This window comes from Perca flavescens, chromosome 17 (genome assembly GCF_004354835.1).
Source record: "Perca flavescens isolate YP-PL-M2 chromosome 17, PFLA_1.0, whole genome shotgun sequence".
NCBI lineage: Eukaryota > Metazoa > Chordata > Actinopteri > Perciformes > Percidae > Perca > Perca flavescens.
This window is the reverse complement of record NC_041347.1, coordinates 9,644,354-9,660,872: the sequence shown is the minus strand read 5'-3', so window position 1 is coordinate 9,660,872 and position 16,519 is coordinate 9,644,354. Positions and strand designations below refer to the sequence as shown.

General features: G+C 42.9%; 1 protein-coding gene across 5 annotated transcripts in view; it reads right to left on the bottom strand.

Annotated features, from left to right (window-relative positions):
• Nucleotides 1–16,519, bottom strand: part of ltbp1 (latent transforming growth factor beta binding protein 1) — a 239,834-nt gene that overhangs the window by 21,350 nt on the left and 201,965 nt on the right. For all 5 annotated transcript variants that reach the window (XM_028602867.1, XM_028602868.1, XM_028602869.1 and 2 more), the window contains 3 exons: nt 7,024–7,149; nt 6,601–6,729; nt 5,120–5,248 (listed from right to left, as the gene is read on the bottom strand). In XM_028602867.1, the coding sequence (XP_028458668.1) occupies nt 5,120–5,248; nt 6,601–6,729; nt 7,024–7,149 (384 nt within the window). The remainder of the gene's footprint in view (nt 1–5,119; nt 5,249–6,600; nt 6,730–7,023; nt 7,150–16,519) is intronic.

The following is a 16,519-nucleotide window of genomic DNA, read 5'->3' as shown; positions in this document are numbered from 1 at the left end:
GGGGCGACTGGCATCGGAGGGTTGGGCCCTGTCATAACTGCTTGCAGTTGTAGTTAAGAATTAGAATTGCTCCAATGGATCTTCAGAAGGGAGCAGACTTAGTAGCAATACTGCTATCTTTACATAGCACAATTATCAAAACCTTACACTCAAGGAGCAAAACATTGTGCACCACTATAAGCCCAATGTCAGCCTCACACTTTTTGCAAAACACTAAACACACTTGTATACATTAGACACAGAAGTATATCATGATGTCACTTCCTTGCAATTCCAGAGCACTGACTGTCACATGACCACACCTATGAGCCGATCTGTGGAATACAGCCATCAGGTACGCCAACACATGATTGCTTAATTGTAGACACACCAATCAGGTTTAAGCATTATAAAAATGCAACAGGTAAGTCTAGTCTTTTCTGTACTGTATTTTCTGTTCTTTTTTTTGTTTGTTGTTTTTTACTGTAATTGTAACCTGTACTGGATCCAGTATTTTATGTGTGTCTGTTGTTTGCTGAGCTAACAGTGGTTTGCACACTACTGTAGTAGCTGTATGAAAACTGGGACATGTTGTTGTTGTGATGCTCCATGTTGACGTGTTGACTGATTTGGGTATATGGAGAGAAATTAATTCTATTTTCCTCAGTCTGCAGCATTGGTCTTGTGTAGTGTTTGGTGAACTTTCTCTGTGTACTTCATTTACAGTACTCTAATCACTGAGAAGTAGAATTGATAAAAGTGTTCTAGGTTAGCATCAGCAGTACAGAACTAAGTCTATGAAACGTGTGTGTTTCATGTGGTAACAAAATATGTTTTTTATAAATTAGTGTAGTGTAGTTTCATTTTGCAAAGGGTCTGAGGTGTTCTGTAATACATCCTTGGACCGCACACATTCTGAATGTGTGTGTGTGTGTGTGTGTGTGTGTGTGTGTGTGTGTGTGTGTGTGTGTGAGAGATGGTTGGCAGTGAAGAGGAGGCAGCTGGCTGGACTGAACTTGGGTGCGACCCAGTAGCACTGCCAGAGGACAGATGGGAAGTGTGTGTAAGTATATACTCAATTGAGGTATGAGGATAAGAGTGTGCTGGTCTGTATTTTATGTGTGTGTGTGTGTGTGTGTGTTTTGGCGGGACTAGTCACTGGGAGAATGTGTGCATGGGAAGTGTTCTATCAGGGTTCAGCACGGGGAAGTCTGCTCTGACGTTCCTTCCTGCTGGAGGAAAATGGACTAGGTGGAGCCCAGGTATCTTGGGGAGACTACCAACTCCCATCAACATTAGTTCCATGTAGTCCTCATTGGGATAGTGTGTCTGCAATACCTGGCAATGTTGCTTTCAAAGATTATCTGAGACAAACAACTAAAGCCATAGGTCACAGCAGGGGTAATACCCTAAATTCTCCAATAATGGCTGGAGCCTTCATTTATCATATCTCAACCTAAAGAGACACCAGACATTTGTTTGAGATGTATTATTAGACTGGAAAAGTCCAGACTATATGACGAAAATTCCTTTTTGGTATCTTTCTGTGGCAGTAATAGCTCAAGTTGAAGATATCAAACAAAATGAGGTTGTTCTTGACGTTGAGGCACTACAAAATATTAAAGTGGCAGTGGAATCATAAATAGTGAGACAACTGAAATGGTGAAAGAAGTTGAAGTTTCAGTCTATGTGAAACTAGGTTTGGGCCGGTGTAGAAAGTTGGAAACTGGTTGTATTAAAGGTGCTCTAAGCGATGTTGGGTGACGGCACTTCTTAGTATTTTCAAACAAATACTCGCCCCTCCCTCCTTCTCATCCCATCCCCTCTCCATCCCTTCCGTGCTTCAGCACACTAACCCCCCAACCCCAAACCCCAAATCCTTCTTGGCGCTTATTGGCTGGAATACTGTTTGTTATGTTTGGTGGTGTTACGGATGTTTTTGAACTAAACAGGACAGCTTAGTGTCAGATACAGACGCATAAGGCCCCCTTTAGCATCTGTATGGGACACACCGGGCAGAGCAGCAGCTCAGCGCTGTAAGTTGACGTAGTATGAACAGTAAGGAGGCAAGGTGACGTGGCGGATGGGTCAAACAACACACTTTCACCCTTTTCTTGTCACGCGTGTCACTTAAAGGTCTCATGGCATGAACATTTCACTTTATGAGGTTTTTTAACATTAATATGCATTCCGCCAGCCTGCCTATGGTCCCCTCAGTGGCTAGAAATGGTGATAGGTGTAAACCGAGCCCTGGGTATCCTGCTCTGCCTTTGAGAAAATGAAAGCTCAGATGGGCCGATCTGGAATCTTCTCCTTATGAAGTCATAAGGAGCAAGGTTACGTCCCCTTTCTCTGCTTTGCCCGCCCAGAGAATTTGGCCCACCCATGAGAGAGAGAGAGACATCATGGCTTTCAAACGAGCAAAGTGGCAGTTGGTCAAGGCCACACCCCCACCCTCCACCTTGCCCCCCCTCTCTTCTCCTCAATAGCTACAGACACAGAAATGGCACATCCTAAGGAAAGCTCATTGTGGGACTGGCTCTAGTGGCTGGAATTCTGCACCAAGGCTTTATTAATTTAATGAAAGAGACTTCAGATACAGTATTAGGGGACCACTAAGGTCTATATAAAAGAGACTTCAGATACAGTATTAGGGGACCACTAAGGTCTATATAAAAGAGACTTCAGATACAGTATTAGGGGACCACTAAGGTCTATATAAAAGAGACTTCAGATACAGTATTAGGGGACCACTAAGGTCTATATAAAAGAGACTTCAGATACAGTATTAGGGGACCACTAAGGTCTATATAAAAGAGACTTCAGATACAGTATTAGGGGACCACTAAGGCCTATATAAAAGCATCCAAAGAGCACCATGTCATGGGACCTTTAAACATTTGTTAGCCCACCCACGATCTTTCTTTAACCCTAACTAAGTAATTTTACCTGCACGTTGAAAACTGACGCCAAGGGTCCTGACCAAGCTTCAGTATTTGACGAGTTGGGAGTGAGAGTGTGTTGGAACGGTAGTAAATTGCTGTCAGACACTAGCGGCTCAGTTAGTCCATTATAAATTGTGACATGGTATTCATTTCTTAAAAATCAAAAGAGGTCAAAGAACGGAGAAACGCAGAAGGTTTATTTTACTGTATTTTTCACTTTAACGTTCAGTTTGTTTGTCCACCAATTATATATATATATATATATATATATATATATATATATATATATATATAAACCCGGCGCGGATTCTACTTCTTCTTTTTCACTACAAACTTATTTTATACGTGAGTAGCGACTCTAGAGTCCTAGTGAGAGAACCAAAGTGTCTCCCCTATTCTTTCGGACCATGGTGGGAAATCTAAAGCAGGAAAAGTTAACCCTCTCCTTGATTTCAGAACGCCATACCTGTCTCTCTCTCGTTGACTGACTTGCTTGTGTTGTTCGTTGTGTGTCTGACTATGCGTGCTTTCGAAAACCCGCCCAACTCTACCTCTGATTGGCTTACCATGACATTTTACTCAACCTCAGCCTATTGTCAGCATTTGCTTGTGTCGTGCACTGCCCACTAACCAAGGAAGAACAGTAAAAAAAAGTCTTTGCCTCTAGACCCAGACTCAGAGATGTAGTCGGTCTGATGAAAACGTTTTTTTAAAATATAGTAACGCGCTGCATTTTCTGTCAGTAACACTAACGGCGTTATTAAGATGGGAAGAGTAATCAATTAGATTACTCGTTTCTGAAAAAAATTAACGCCGTTATTTATAACGCCGTTATTTATAACGCTGTAATTCCTATCACTGGTCGCACATGTGCAGTAAGTAATGCTAGCTTGTCAGTTTCTGAGTATGACGGAGTGCCACGCTAGCATCTAGGCAAGCATTATTACTTGTGTTCCAAAGTGACCCACATTTGTCTCTGAAGTAAAGGCTGGACTACAATAGAGCTGTTTGGAGCAGTTTGTGAACAGTGTTTTCTCTTGGAGATGGTAAGTCCCTTTGGGGGGGGCTTTGGGCTTTTTCACTTTGTAAACCTATAACATACACAAAAAAAACATAACACAATAAAGGAAAGGGGAAAAGCCAAAAAGCTTAAAGCTGAAGTGCAACTTCACATTTTAAATATTCTGGTGTAACAAGAACATTCTGGACTGCCAATGGAAATGTAACAAATAACAGCAACATAGGTTTCATAAAAAAAACGGACATGTTCCCATTCTTGAACTAATTCCTTGTCCTATAGAATCCAGAATATAAAGTGCTCGCTGCCATTGTGTCTGTGGCCAGAATGAAAATAATTGATACCTGATAAAAGTATATGACAGCCAGATGTATACCAAGCGACCAATGTCAACGCCCGTTCAAGATCCATTATGAATTAAACTAACACCTGTTTTCTAAACAAGCGCGCTTCATCTATGGTTTTGTTTGAAGGAGGAAGTTAATTTAGAAAAAAAAAGCATATAGTGCTGAACTCTGCCGAGACCAACTTGAATATTTGGCGAGTCCAATGGTCGAGTCCGAGACAAGTCGGATTCCAAATACGAACAAGTCCAAGACTAGTCCGTAACAGTAGAAAAACGTCTCTAGTACTACAGCTCTAGCTGCTTTGGTGATACATTTGTCCCTATGCGGCCCAACGCAGTTCACTCGTACGCACGCACGCACGCACACGCACACACACACACACACACAGCACTTCTGCTGTCTGATCACTCCGGTATTACACATGATGTTTAACCCGCGGTGATAGAACAGGACCTGATATACTGTTGGTCCAGACCTGTACAGGTCCCAAGTCTGGCCTCCGGTGCTAGGGTTGGCTGGACATGCTGCTTCATTAGTGAAAGTTATCACAAAGGAGGAAAGTGCTTGGTGGCAGACAGCAAATGTACACACGAACATGTAATGATAGATGCAAGGCTGGTGTCAAGTATGGTTGTATTTTGCTGCTTGTTTGCTCTTAAATAAATGGATTGACATCATTCACCAGTTGCCTGACTCTTATTGGCAAACTATCACAGTATGCTAGACCTTGGCCTGAAGTTTACGTGTGAAGTCTGATTGTATATATGAAAGACAGAATATACTATAATACTTCCAGTTTAATGTAGGCATAGCAACAGGTCAACACTTACCCACACAGCCTTGGCCATCCAGGGACTCCTGGTAGCCCTGGTCACAGAGGCATCGGAAGGAGCCCAGTCTGTTCTCACAGTAGCCATAAGGGCCACACAACGTCTCATTGAGCCCACACTCATCAATATCTGAACAACACACAAACAAAGCCAGAAGTGTCACAAGCTTCTTATTTTATTATAGATGTTTTCATTGTATGAACATCTGCTTACATAAAGAGATGAATGCTAATTGTTTGCAGATAGAAACTCACATACACACACGTTTAGCAATACACACCACTTCTCCTGTGTTTTCCTATATTTCCTTCCAAAAAGAGTAAGGATGTGACATGGAAGGTGAAAATTTAATTCAGCGTATTAAACAGAATACTTCTGCAATTGAAGCAGCTGGATTATAATTTAACTGGTTTCATAAACACACACTCACTCACTCACACACTCACACACACACACACACACACACACACACACACACACACACACACACACACACACACACACACACTCAGCCCCCATACATAAATCAGGCAGAGAGCAACAAATATTCCTCGTCTAGACAGCCAGCTCAAAGGCTTCCGTCTTTTTCTTTTCCCTCGGTTTTTTTCTAAAGCAGGAAATGGCTTTAAACAGCTCTGGCACAGGAGCCAAGGAAATAAGAGCAACATCTATATGTGAAAGACCTTGAATATTTATGTTGTGTCTTATACACGGAGGGATGAACATAAGGATGCAGACAGTGACAAAGGAAAATGTGATGGAAGTCACCAGAATGAACATCTTCCTATGTGGCTGTACATTTTGAAATCATAGGCTATGTAAATAGATACTTTAATAATGCTTTCATAACATTGCAACCTTTTCTTCAGTGTTGATATTGAAGCAGCACTTATCTAATATACAATGTAAAAGTACTTGTATGTTGAAACTCTATCACTAGCAGCAGCTAAGATAAATGAGGCAAAGAAGTCTTCTTCTTGTAGAGAGCATACAAATAACTCATATTTAACTAGCAGTATACAGTACCTCTAGCTGCAACCAAGATATTTGTACTAAATGACATGAGCCAAGGGACAAACTACCACACAGAGTACTATAAAGTTGGCAATGCTAAATGGAGCATCTAAACATGTCTTAGGGTTGGGTAATACCAAGAAAAGAGTTGGTTCAAACGACACGTTGTCTAGAGGGTTTGTTCCTGTTCATAATGGCCCACTGGAAGGCCAAGTCAAACGCCAGTATTCATAGAGAGCTTCACACTGACTTCATCCTGCTCACAACTCACAGCAAGTGTGCACTTACTCTCAGACTTCCAAAAGAACATTTTCAAGGATCTCTTGAAAGGTAAGATTGGCAATATTCCACATTTTCTTATTGTCAACAAATCCCTTAAAAAGACTGAAACCCAAAATGTATTTAATATATTAATACTAATATAAACTATAGTCTATGTATCCAAAGCCTGTGTGTGTGTATCTTACCATCACAGGAGGGTGTGTCGAGGTTTGCAGTGAATCCCCTCTCACACACACACAGATAGGATCCGTCTGTGTTGAGACACTCGCCGTGGGGGGAACAGAGCTCTGCTTCATCCACACACTCATCAACATCTGGGAGGACACCAAACAGAAACCACTGAGGGGGGGCTCTGTGTTTGTTTGTGTGTGTGTGTGCGTGCAGGCTTGTGTGTGCGTATGTGTGTGTGTGTATGTGGGCATGTGTGTGCGTATGTGTGTGTATGGTGTGTGTGTAACTGTGCGTGTGTGTGTGTGTGTGTGTGTGTGTGTGTGTGTGTGTGTGTGTGTGTGTGTGCGCGTGTGTGTGCGTTTGTGTGCATGTGTGTGTACCTGTGTGAGTGCGTATGGTGTGTGCATGTAACAGTGTGTGTGCATGTGTGCGTGTACCTGTGCAGCGGGTGCCATTGATCTGCCGGTACCCCCGGGGGCAGCTGCAGCTGTATGAGCCCATGTTGTTGACACACTGGCCCACGGCCTCACAGGGCCCGGGCTCCTCCAAACACTCATCCACATCTGGAACATACACAGCAGTCTTATTAGTTTCAGGTTTAAACTGTTATTTAGAGAGATATATTTAGGGCCCGAGCGCCAACAGCGGCGAAGGCCCTATTGAAACTGAAGGAATTATTATTATTTTCTGCAAAGTAATTGTCTTTTTGAGGGGCTTATCATATTCAAAAACTCAACAAATTTGGCAATCGCATAAAGTCTGGTGAAAATTTACGTATTTTAAGGGTTTCGCGAATAGGCGCACAAAAATTACTCGCTAGCGCCCCCCTACAAAGTTACAAAATTTGAGCCCCTGCAGTGCGTTTAACGTAGACTCATAAAACTTGGTACACATATGTAACATGTCAAGATGTACAAAAAACTTCATTAGAGCCATACCCTAAACCCAACAGGAAGTCCGCCATTTTGATTTCAAAGTTCGAAATTAGTGCGATTTTGGTCATTTCCACATGTCGTACTTTAACGAACTCCTCCTAGAGATTTCATCCGATCAACTTCAAACTCGGTCTGTGCCATCTTAAGACGTTAAAGATGAAAAGTTGTTAAAAGAAAAACTTTTCGTCATAGGGCGTGGCCATTTTGTGCGTTTCGCCACCAAAACAGGAAGTGGGTGTAACTCGTGTGTACGTTGTCCAACTGGCTCGAAACTTTTCAGAATTCATAAGAGTCCAACCCTGAGGACAAATAAAGGCCGATATTTACTTAAAGTCATAGCGCCCCCTAGTGGCAACAGGAAGTAGGCCTAAAAGTCAAGGTGCTATACTTCAACGAACTCCTCCTAGAGATTTCATCCGATGGACTTCAAACTTTGTCTGTACCATCCCAACACCTTAAAGATGAAAAGTTATTCAAAGAAAAACTTTTAGTCAGACATGTGGGCGTGGCGTGGCAGCCATTTTGAGTGTTTAGCGATGAACAAAGAAGTTGTTGTAACTTGAGTGTACGTTGTCGTATCTGCCCGAAATTTCTCACGATTGACAAGGGTCCAGGCCTGAGGACACATACAGGCCAAAATTGACTTTTGGTCATAGGGCCCCCCGCTGGCAACAGGAAATGCGTCTTCTATGACAAACATCATCCAATTAATATGAAACTTATGTGTAGTCTACATGTGATACTGAGCCGCCCCTATACTTTGACCACGCCCACTTACTCAGGCCACGCCCCCTTTCATAACATTTGAACCGTTTAAGGTAGAGTCTTGTGTGAGGTATCATTGAACTCAGCAGAGACTTCCTTTTTCATTGGTGATGGTTTGGCCCACCCCCTATGCTTTAGCCACGCTTCTTGTCTCAGCTAATGAACCGTATGACGTAGAGCCTTGTGTGAGGTATCGTTGAACTCAGCAGCGAGTTCCCTTTTCATTGTTGACCTTGAATTTGCGGTGTCTGAGTGCCGCACAAATGCACAGTTGCCAGGAGCGGCGTCCGCCCATAACCCTGACGTGCGCAGAGGCGCAAGGGTCCGTCCATCGCTGCTTGCAGCTTTAATTAATTACTAAATTCACTTCTGAGACTTTTTTATGCGAGAAATCAACTATGTAGAGGTCAAATATGGGCCGTTTTACAAAAAATTCTGGCTAATTGCAAATTTTGTCCGACTGTGGGTTGGAGTTCAGCGGCCGGTGCTGCCTGGGTTACTGCCTCACCGCCCGGCCTCTCCTCCTTTACAGACCCCGGCCTGCTGTGAGGTAGATGGATCTCCGTCACGGCCGGCAGCCCGCGGCTCTCCATACACGCGCAAAGTCACCGTTTCTGGGTTACTGGACTACCAAACGCTGCTGCCCTGAGGGAGCTCCAGGGCCTGCAGCTCTCTGTTCTCCCTCCCCTCTTCCTGCTAAATGGCCGGTGTGTATGAGTGAGAGCGCGGTCAGCGAGCTTGTTACACCAGCAATCTCTTTCCACAGATTTCAGTTAATCTTATAATGGATATGTGTGTTATTTAAACAAACAATCGGGGAAATAAACGCCTCTTGCCTGCGAGTCTCATTGATAGAGCCCATGGTGAGCTGGATGGAGCTCTATCAATGAAAGCTAGCTAGCCTCGTCTGAACGAGACCTCTGAAATTCACAAAAATGCATTAAATTGAAATCAGACACAAGTGTTAGCTGTTTAAGACCTAAGGGTAGCTGTAATATAAGTGGTGTGATGAAATTCAAAGTGTAAATATAGTTATGCCGAAAGTGTAGTTAGCTAGCCGCGATCTTTAGCTACCCATGGGGTTGAAGGGACACTAGCAGCTAACGAAACCCTTCGAATTCAGAAAAATGCATTAAATTGAAATCGGACACAAGTGCTTTGTAAGACCTTAGGGTAGCTGTAATATAAGTGCCGTGACTACTAAACAGAGCCCTGAGCACCTGCAGTCCAGTAACCCAGAAACGCTGACTTTGACCTGGGTATGGAGCCCAGGCTGTCTCATCAGACTGTGTGGATCTTATGAAGTCCGACACGTCTTACAAAATTTGCAATTAGCCATCAATTTTCATACAACGGTCCATATTTGAGCTTTATATAGTTGATTTCTCGCATAAAAAAAGTCTCAGAAGTGAATTTAATAATGAAATAGCAGACAAACAATGTATAACATTGCAATGTCTGAAATATGAGACCTGCTGTTTCATCTCCAATGTATGTGTATGTGGTTCACTCAACCAATCAGCGCGCAGCTCATCTAAATATTCATGAGCATACCATATTTGGAAGAAAAGCTCTTGTTCTACATAGGGCCATATTCACAGGGTAACTAAGGGTCCATAGAATACAAGTCAGGTGAGTATTGTGAACGTCACTTCCGTTTCCACCTGACTTCTTGTTTCTTCCTGTTTCTTGTTGCAGACAACGGCAGATGCTTAACATCTTGCGATTTTAAGTCCTCCACAACGAAATACAGTCATTATTTACACCGTTTTAGCTGTATTTTAACCGGACCTGTCTGGACATAGTTTTTCCGTTGTTTGCAAAACGTTCCTCCGCTCCGTTAGCTAACGTCTAGGTATTTGTTGTGCTAACGGCTAGTTAGCCTGCCTGCTAGCGGGAGGTAAAGCGGACCACTCAGGATTTTGCCTCCTTGGAATTCTATTCTATATTTTGGTAGCAGTAACGGGCTATCCACAGCTTGCTAACACAAGCAGGAGCACCTGCATTGTAATTCCACTTGTGAAAAGGGTTTAGGAGAAGGCCTCCATCAACGTTGCTACTAGCTAAACTAGCAAGCTACACGATGCCCTCCCTCAGCTGTTCACCTGGCTGTGACTCGTGCCTCCTGTTCAGCCAGAAGATAGTGGAACTTGAAGCCAGAATATTGACTCTCCACCAGATCAAGGCAAGTGAAGAGTTCCTCGACTCCATTATCAATGGAAGTTCCGCTCACTCACACACTGTCGGATGTCTTGATTCCACTGTGCCCTGCAATACTCTCACCCCACCATGCACTAATACAACCTCTGTCCCTGTTGTCTCTCCTCGGCTTCTGCCGAGGACCCAGCCAGCTCTGCTGACCAGCTCCACTCCACACCAGCCTTAGCCATGGCGTGTAAGCAAGCACCAGAGCAGGCGGTCAGGACAAAGCTCAGCCCCAGCCCAACAACTACAACTAGAAAACCGCTACAGCATTCTGATGAACGACGAGGAGTTCCCTTCTCTGCCACGCCCCCATGCAGCTCATCCTGGTCCATCCACACAGTCGACGCGCCCATTGAGGGCAGACTCTCCCCCCTCGGACTCATCAACCTCCATGCTGGTCATTGGAAGCTCCATGGTAAGGGACCTCCACATTCCCCCTTTACCTAGCGGTCCCTCCAAGGTCTACTGCTTCCCCGGTGCCAAGGTCCGTGACATCCAGCACAAACTTCCCGGCATCCTCGCCCGCCACGCCAAGGTCGACAACATCATCGTGCATGTGGTCACAAACGACATCAGAGTGAGACGGTCAATAGCACTCCAGAAAGACTTCACCACTCTCCTCTCCACCCTGATGGGCACAGGTAAACGGATTGTCATCTCTGGGCCTCTACCTACCTACAGGAAGGGTGCGGAGAGATGTTCCAGACTGTTCTGGCTCCACACCTGGCTGGAACCACTCTGCACTTCCCTGAGCATTCCCTATGTCGACAACTTCAACTTGTTCTGGGAAATGCCCAACCTGCTGAAGCGTGATGGTCTCCACCCAAACTGACACAGAGCCAGGCTGCTATCTGACAACATAACGACCACACTGACAGGCAAGTATTGACATTCTGTTGAAAATATCACAGATTCATGTCCCCCAGGTATTGATCCTGATAGCACTATACAAGTGGATGAATCTGAAAATGTTTTCTGCAGGATAACATGTAGTACTAGTATTATTCCAGTAACATGTATTACTACTGCTATTCCAGTAACATGTAGTACTAGTACTATTCCAATTATAATCAACAACAGACCATACAAAGTGGTGAAGCCCCTAAGTAATAAGAAGTTGACTGCAAACATAGTCAATTTAGCATCCAAATTCCTAGAGGCTCAGGCCGAGGACGGGGAGTTGCAGCCATATTTGATTCAAGCCTGTTAATTAATCCTAAACCTAAACTAAATTATAACTCTTTTGAATGCCTTGTTCTTAATCTTCAACATCCAACACGGAAATCAGTACAGCCAATTATATTCGTTGTTGTCTACCGAGCTCCAGGTCCGTATTCTGAATTTTTATCTGAATTCTCAGAGTTTTCATCATGTGTAGTCCTTAAATCAGACAAAGTACTTATTGTAGGTGATTTTAATATCCATGTGGACGTTGACAGCAATAGCCTTACTACTGCTTTCAACTCACTACTAGATTCTATTGGCTTCAGTCAGAGTGTGCATGAGGCCACTCACTGTTTTAACCACACCCTCGACCTCGTGCTGGCATATGGTATTAAAATTGAAGATGTATTAGTATTCCCGCAAAATCCTTTATTATCAGACCACTTCTTAATTACTTTTGAATTCTTAATACCCGATTATACGAAATTAGATAAAAGCTACTATACTAGATGCCTATCTGACAGTGCTATAGCTAAATTTAAGGAAGACATTCCAACAGCACTAAACTCATTACCTTGTTTTAATACAACAGAGGACCTTTATGTAAACTTTAGTCCCTCTCAAATCGACAATTGTGTAGATGGTATTACGGCCTGCCTACGGACTACTTTAGACTCTGTTGCTCCACTCAAAAAGAAGAAGATGAAGCAAAGGAAACTAGCACCTTGGTATAATTCCCTAACTCGTAAATTAAAGCAAAACTCGCGAAACCTTGAAAGCAAATGGCGCTCCACCAAAATGGAAGAGTCTCGTTTGGACTGGCAAGACAGTCTGAAAACCTATAGGACGGCCCTCAGACATGCCAGATCAGACTATTACTCAGCATTGATAGAAGAAAACAAGAACAACCCAAGGTTTCTTTTCAGCACTGTAGCCAGGCTGACAGATAGTCACAGCTCTACTGAGCCATCTATTCCTCTAGCTCTGAGTAGTGATGATTTCATGAGCTTCTTTAATGATAAAATTATAACAATTAGAGATAAAAGTCATCACCTTTTGCCCTCAACTTCTAATGGTTTACCTTTCAACGCAGGACTGCTAGAAAGAACGACTAGACCTGACATATACTTCGACTGTTTTTATCCTATAGACCTTCAACAACTAATGGTAAAGGTATCTTCAGCAAAGCCATCTACCTGTCTCTTAGACCCCATCCCAACGAGGCTACTCAAAGAAGCGTTACCCGTGGTTAACACCTCTCTACTAGATATGATCAATATGTCCTTATTAACAGGTTATGTACCACAGTCATTTAAAGTAGCTGTGATAAAACCTCTTCTGAAAAAACCCACCCTCGATCCAGAGGTCTTAGCAAACTATAGACCTATATCTAACCTTCCCTTTCTCTCCAAGATCCTTGAGAAAGTAGTTGCTAATCAGTAATGTGATTTTCTCCATAGCAACAGCTTATTTGAAGACTTTCAATCAGGATTTAGAAAGCATCATAGCACAGAGACGGCACTGGTGAAAATTACTAACAACGTTCTAACTGCTGCAGACAAAGGACTTGTCTCCATACTTGTTTTATTAGATCTTAGTGCTGCTTTTGACACTATTGACCATACAATCCTGTTACAGAGATTAGAACACTTAGTCGGAATTAAAGGAATTGCACTAAGCTGGTTTAAGTCTTATTTTTGTGATCGATCTCAATTTGTTAATGTTAATGATAAATCCTCTATGTACGCGAAAGTTAAACATGGCGTTTCACAAGGCTCAGTGCTTGGACCAATTTTATTCTCCTTATATATGCTTCCTCTTGGTAATATTATTAGGAAACACTCAATTAACTATCACTGCTATGCGGACGACACCCAATTATAGTTATCAATCAAACCAGACGAAACAAGTCAGTTAGCTAAACTTCAAGCATGTATTAAAGATATAAAATCCTGGATAACCTATAATTTTCTGATGTTAAACTGTAACAAAACTGAAGTTATTGTACTGGGACCTAAACACCTCCGAACTTCATTATCTAAAGATATAGCTACTCTGGATGGTGTTGTCCTGGCCTCCAGCACTACTGTCAGAAATCTAGGAGTTATTTTTGATCAAGATATATCCTTTAACGCCCATCTAAAACAATCATCAAGAACAGCCTTTTTTCATCTTCGTAACATTGCCAAAATTAGGAATATCCTGTCTCAAAATGATGCTAAAAAACTAGTCCATGCATTCGTTACTTCCAGGCTGGACTATTTTAATTCCCTACTGTCAGGTTGCTCAAATAAGTCCCTTAAGACTTTCCAGCTGATCCAGAATCCTGCAGCACGTGTTCTGACGAGAACTAAGAAAAGAGATCATATTTCTCCTGTTTTAGCTTCTCTGCATTGGCTTCCTGTGAAATTCAGGATTGACTTTAAAGTCCTTCTCCTGACCTACAAAGCCCTAAATGGTCAAGCACCATCCTAATTAGAACAGCTCTTAGTACCTTATTGTCCCACTAGAGCACTGCGCTCCCAGAATGCAGAGTTACTGGTGGTTCCTAGAGTCTCTAAAAGTAGACTGGGAGCCAGAGTCTTCAGCTATCAGGCTCCTCTCCTGTGGAACCAGCTCCCAGTCTGGGTTAGGGGGGCAGACACCATTACCTCATTTAAGAATAAACTGAAAACTCTCCTCTTTGATAAAGCTTATAGTTAAGAAGTGAGGAGTTGCAGCGTCCGCCTAACCTGGCCCACCTGCTTCTCTTCGTAGTCATCAGATTTATTGATCATATAATCAATAATATAGTGAGAGTAGAGGGAGGCAGGCCAGTACAGCCTCTCATCAATGTTTTCATTTGTTTCCTTTTGTATGCATCCTGTCCCAAAACTGCTTGTTACTAACCTAGCTCTGGGGAGTTTACTCCCCGGAGTCCTTATGTTTCTTCTTCGCAGAGCTATGCTCTGCGATTCCCTTCAACGCCTGGCCTCGTCCTGCTGCGTCTGCTGCACCCACCCATGCTCCGCATCGCCACGTTTCATCCCGCAACGTCCTGCTGTGACAAGAACTACAACGACTACCTTCAAAGTCACTGTTCCACTATCTTCAATGCGACTATTATCGCCATCACACCCCCAACCGGCCCCGTCAGACACCGCCTACCAAGAGTCTGGGTCTGCCGAGGTTTCTTCCTAAAAGGGAGTTTTTCCTTGCCACTGTCACAATAGCCACTGCTAATGCTTGCTCTTGAGGGAATTACTGTAATTGTTGGGGCTTTGTAAATTATAGAGTGTGGTCTAGACCTACTCTATCTGTAAAGTGTCTCGAGATAACTCTGTTATGATTTGATACTATAAATAAAATTGAATTGAATTGAAATAGAATAGCACTCGGGCCATTTTCAGCCCAACCAATGTTACATATCCTGTTAGGAGACCTTAAAGCGTAACTCTCGCCAAAATACAATTTAGGGTCTTTTTGTGAATGTACCTGAGTCAAACTTTCCGTTAAAAGCATATTTAGGATGGAATAACTCCTTTTAAGATTTACGGTGTCTCGTCTGCCTCCGCTCTTATTGTGTTTTCATGAACTTCCTGTTTTATTTTGCATCCACTGTGTGTCTTCATTCACTTCACTTGTCTTCCTGCCTTTGTTTGTTTCCTGCCGTTTTTGATTACCTGTCTCCGCCCTAATGTTATTCACCTGTGTCTGGTTGTCTTCCCCTCCCCCGTGTATATATACTCACCTGTGTTCACTTGTTCTCTGCCAGATTGTTGTAGCTCCATGTTGACTCACTTTCCAGCGTTCCCTTGTTTTGTTTCCCCGTGTACCCTGACCTATTGCCTGTATCATCGACCACGTTTGCCTGCCTGTTGGATCTGTACCGTTGCTTGCATTGTTCTGGGAGCAATAAACCGATCACCTTTATCCTTGTTTCCTGAGTCGTGCATTTGGGTCCGCCATTGTAGCCTGACATACGGTATTTTCGTTTTTCGGTCAAATGGCCTTTTGAATGGGAGTGCTAGGGCCACTTTTATGCTAGCCTCAAAATAGCTATTTTTAAAACACTAAGAAGGTTTGACACAACATTAGACTTTGCTCCACGTATCACCAGGGGCTCTACACCTTAACAAAAGCATTGACAACATTGTTTGTGTACCCAGAGTTTACTAAAAAGAAAGGTTTTGAACAACTCACCGTAGCTCTTGTTGTTTCCGGCCACAGCCATTTTATCAGTCAAAAACAATCGATTTCCGAATGCAACATAACAGGGAGGAGAGTAAAGATGGAAAGCTCCTAAAGCTTAGTTCCATATAAATGCATGGATTATTTCTTGTTTTGTTGTTATTAAAAAACAATATTGACCTTGTAGTTGAAAAAGGAGCCTCATATGGAGTCCGTTCATTCGCATTCGGATATCGACTCGTTTTGACTGCCGAGGTGGTAGCAGCCGGAAACAACAAGAGCTGCGGTGAGTTGTTCAAAACTTTTCTGTTTAGTAAACTCTGTGAACACAACCAATCTTGTCAATGCTTTCGTTAAGGTGTAGAGCCCCTGGTGATACTTGGAGAAAAGTCTCATGTTGTGCCGAGCCTTCTTAGTGTTTTAAAAATAGCTATTTTGAGGCTAGCATAAAAGTGGCCCTAGCACTTCGTTTTTCGGAAACAAAAATACGGTAAATCTTAAAAGTGGCGATTCCGTCCTAAATATGCTTTTAAACAAAAGTTTGACTCAGGTACATTCACAAAAAGACCCTAGGTTGCATTTTGGCGAGAGTTACGCTTAAAGGCACAGTGTGAAATACCTTATATAATCATTCTATCACCCCTTTAACAGCTCAGTGCCCCGTAACAGCCTTCCAATCAGCATACCAGTAGCC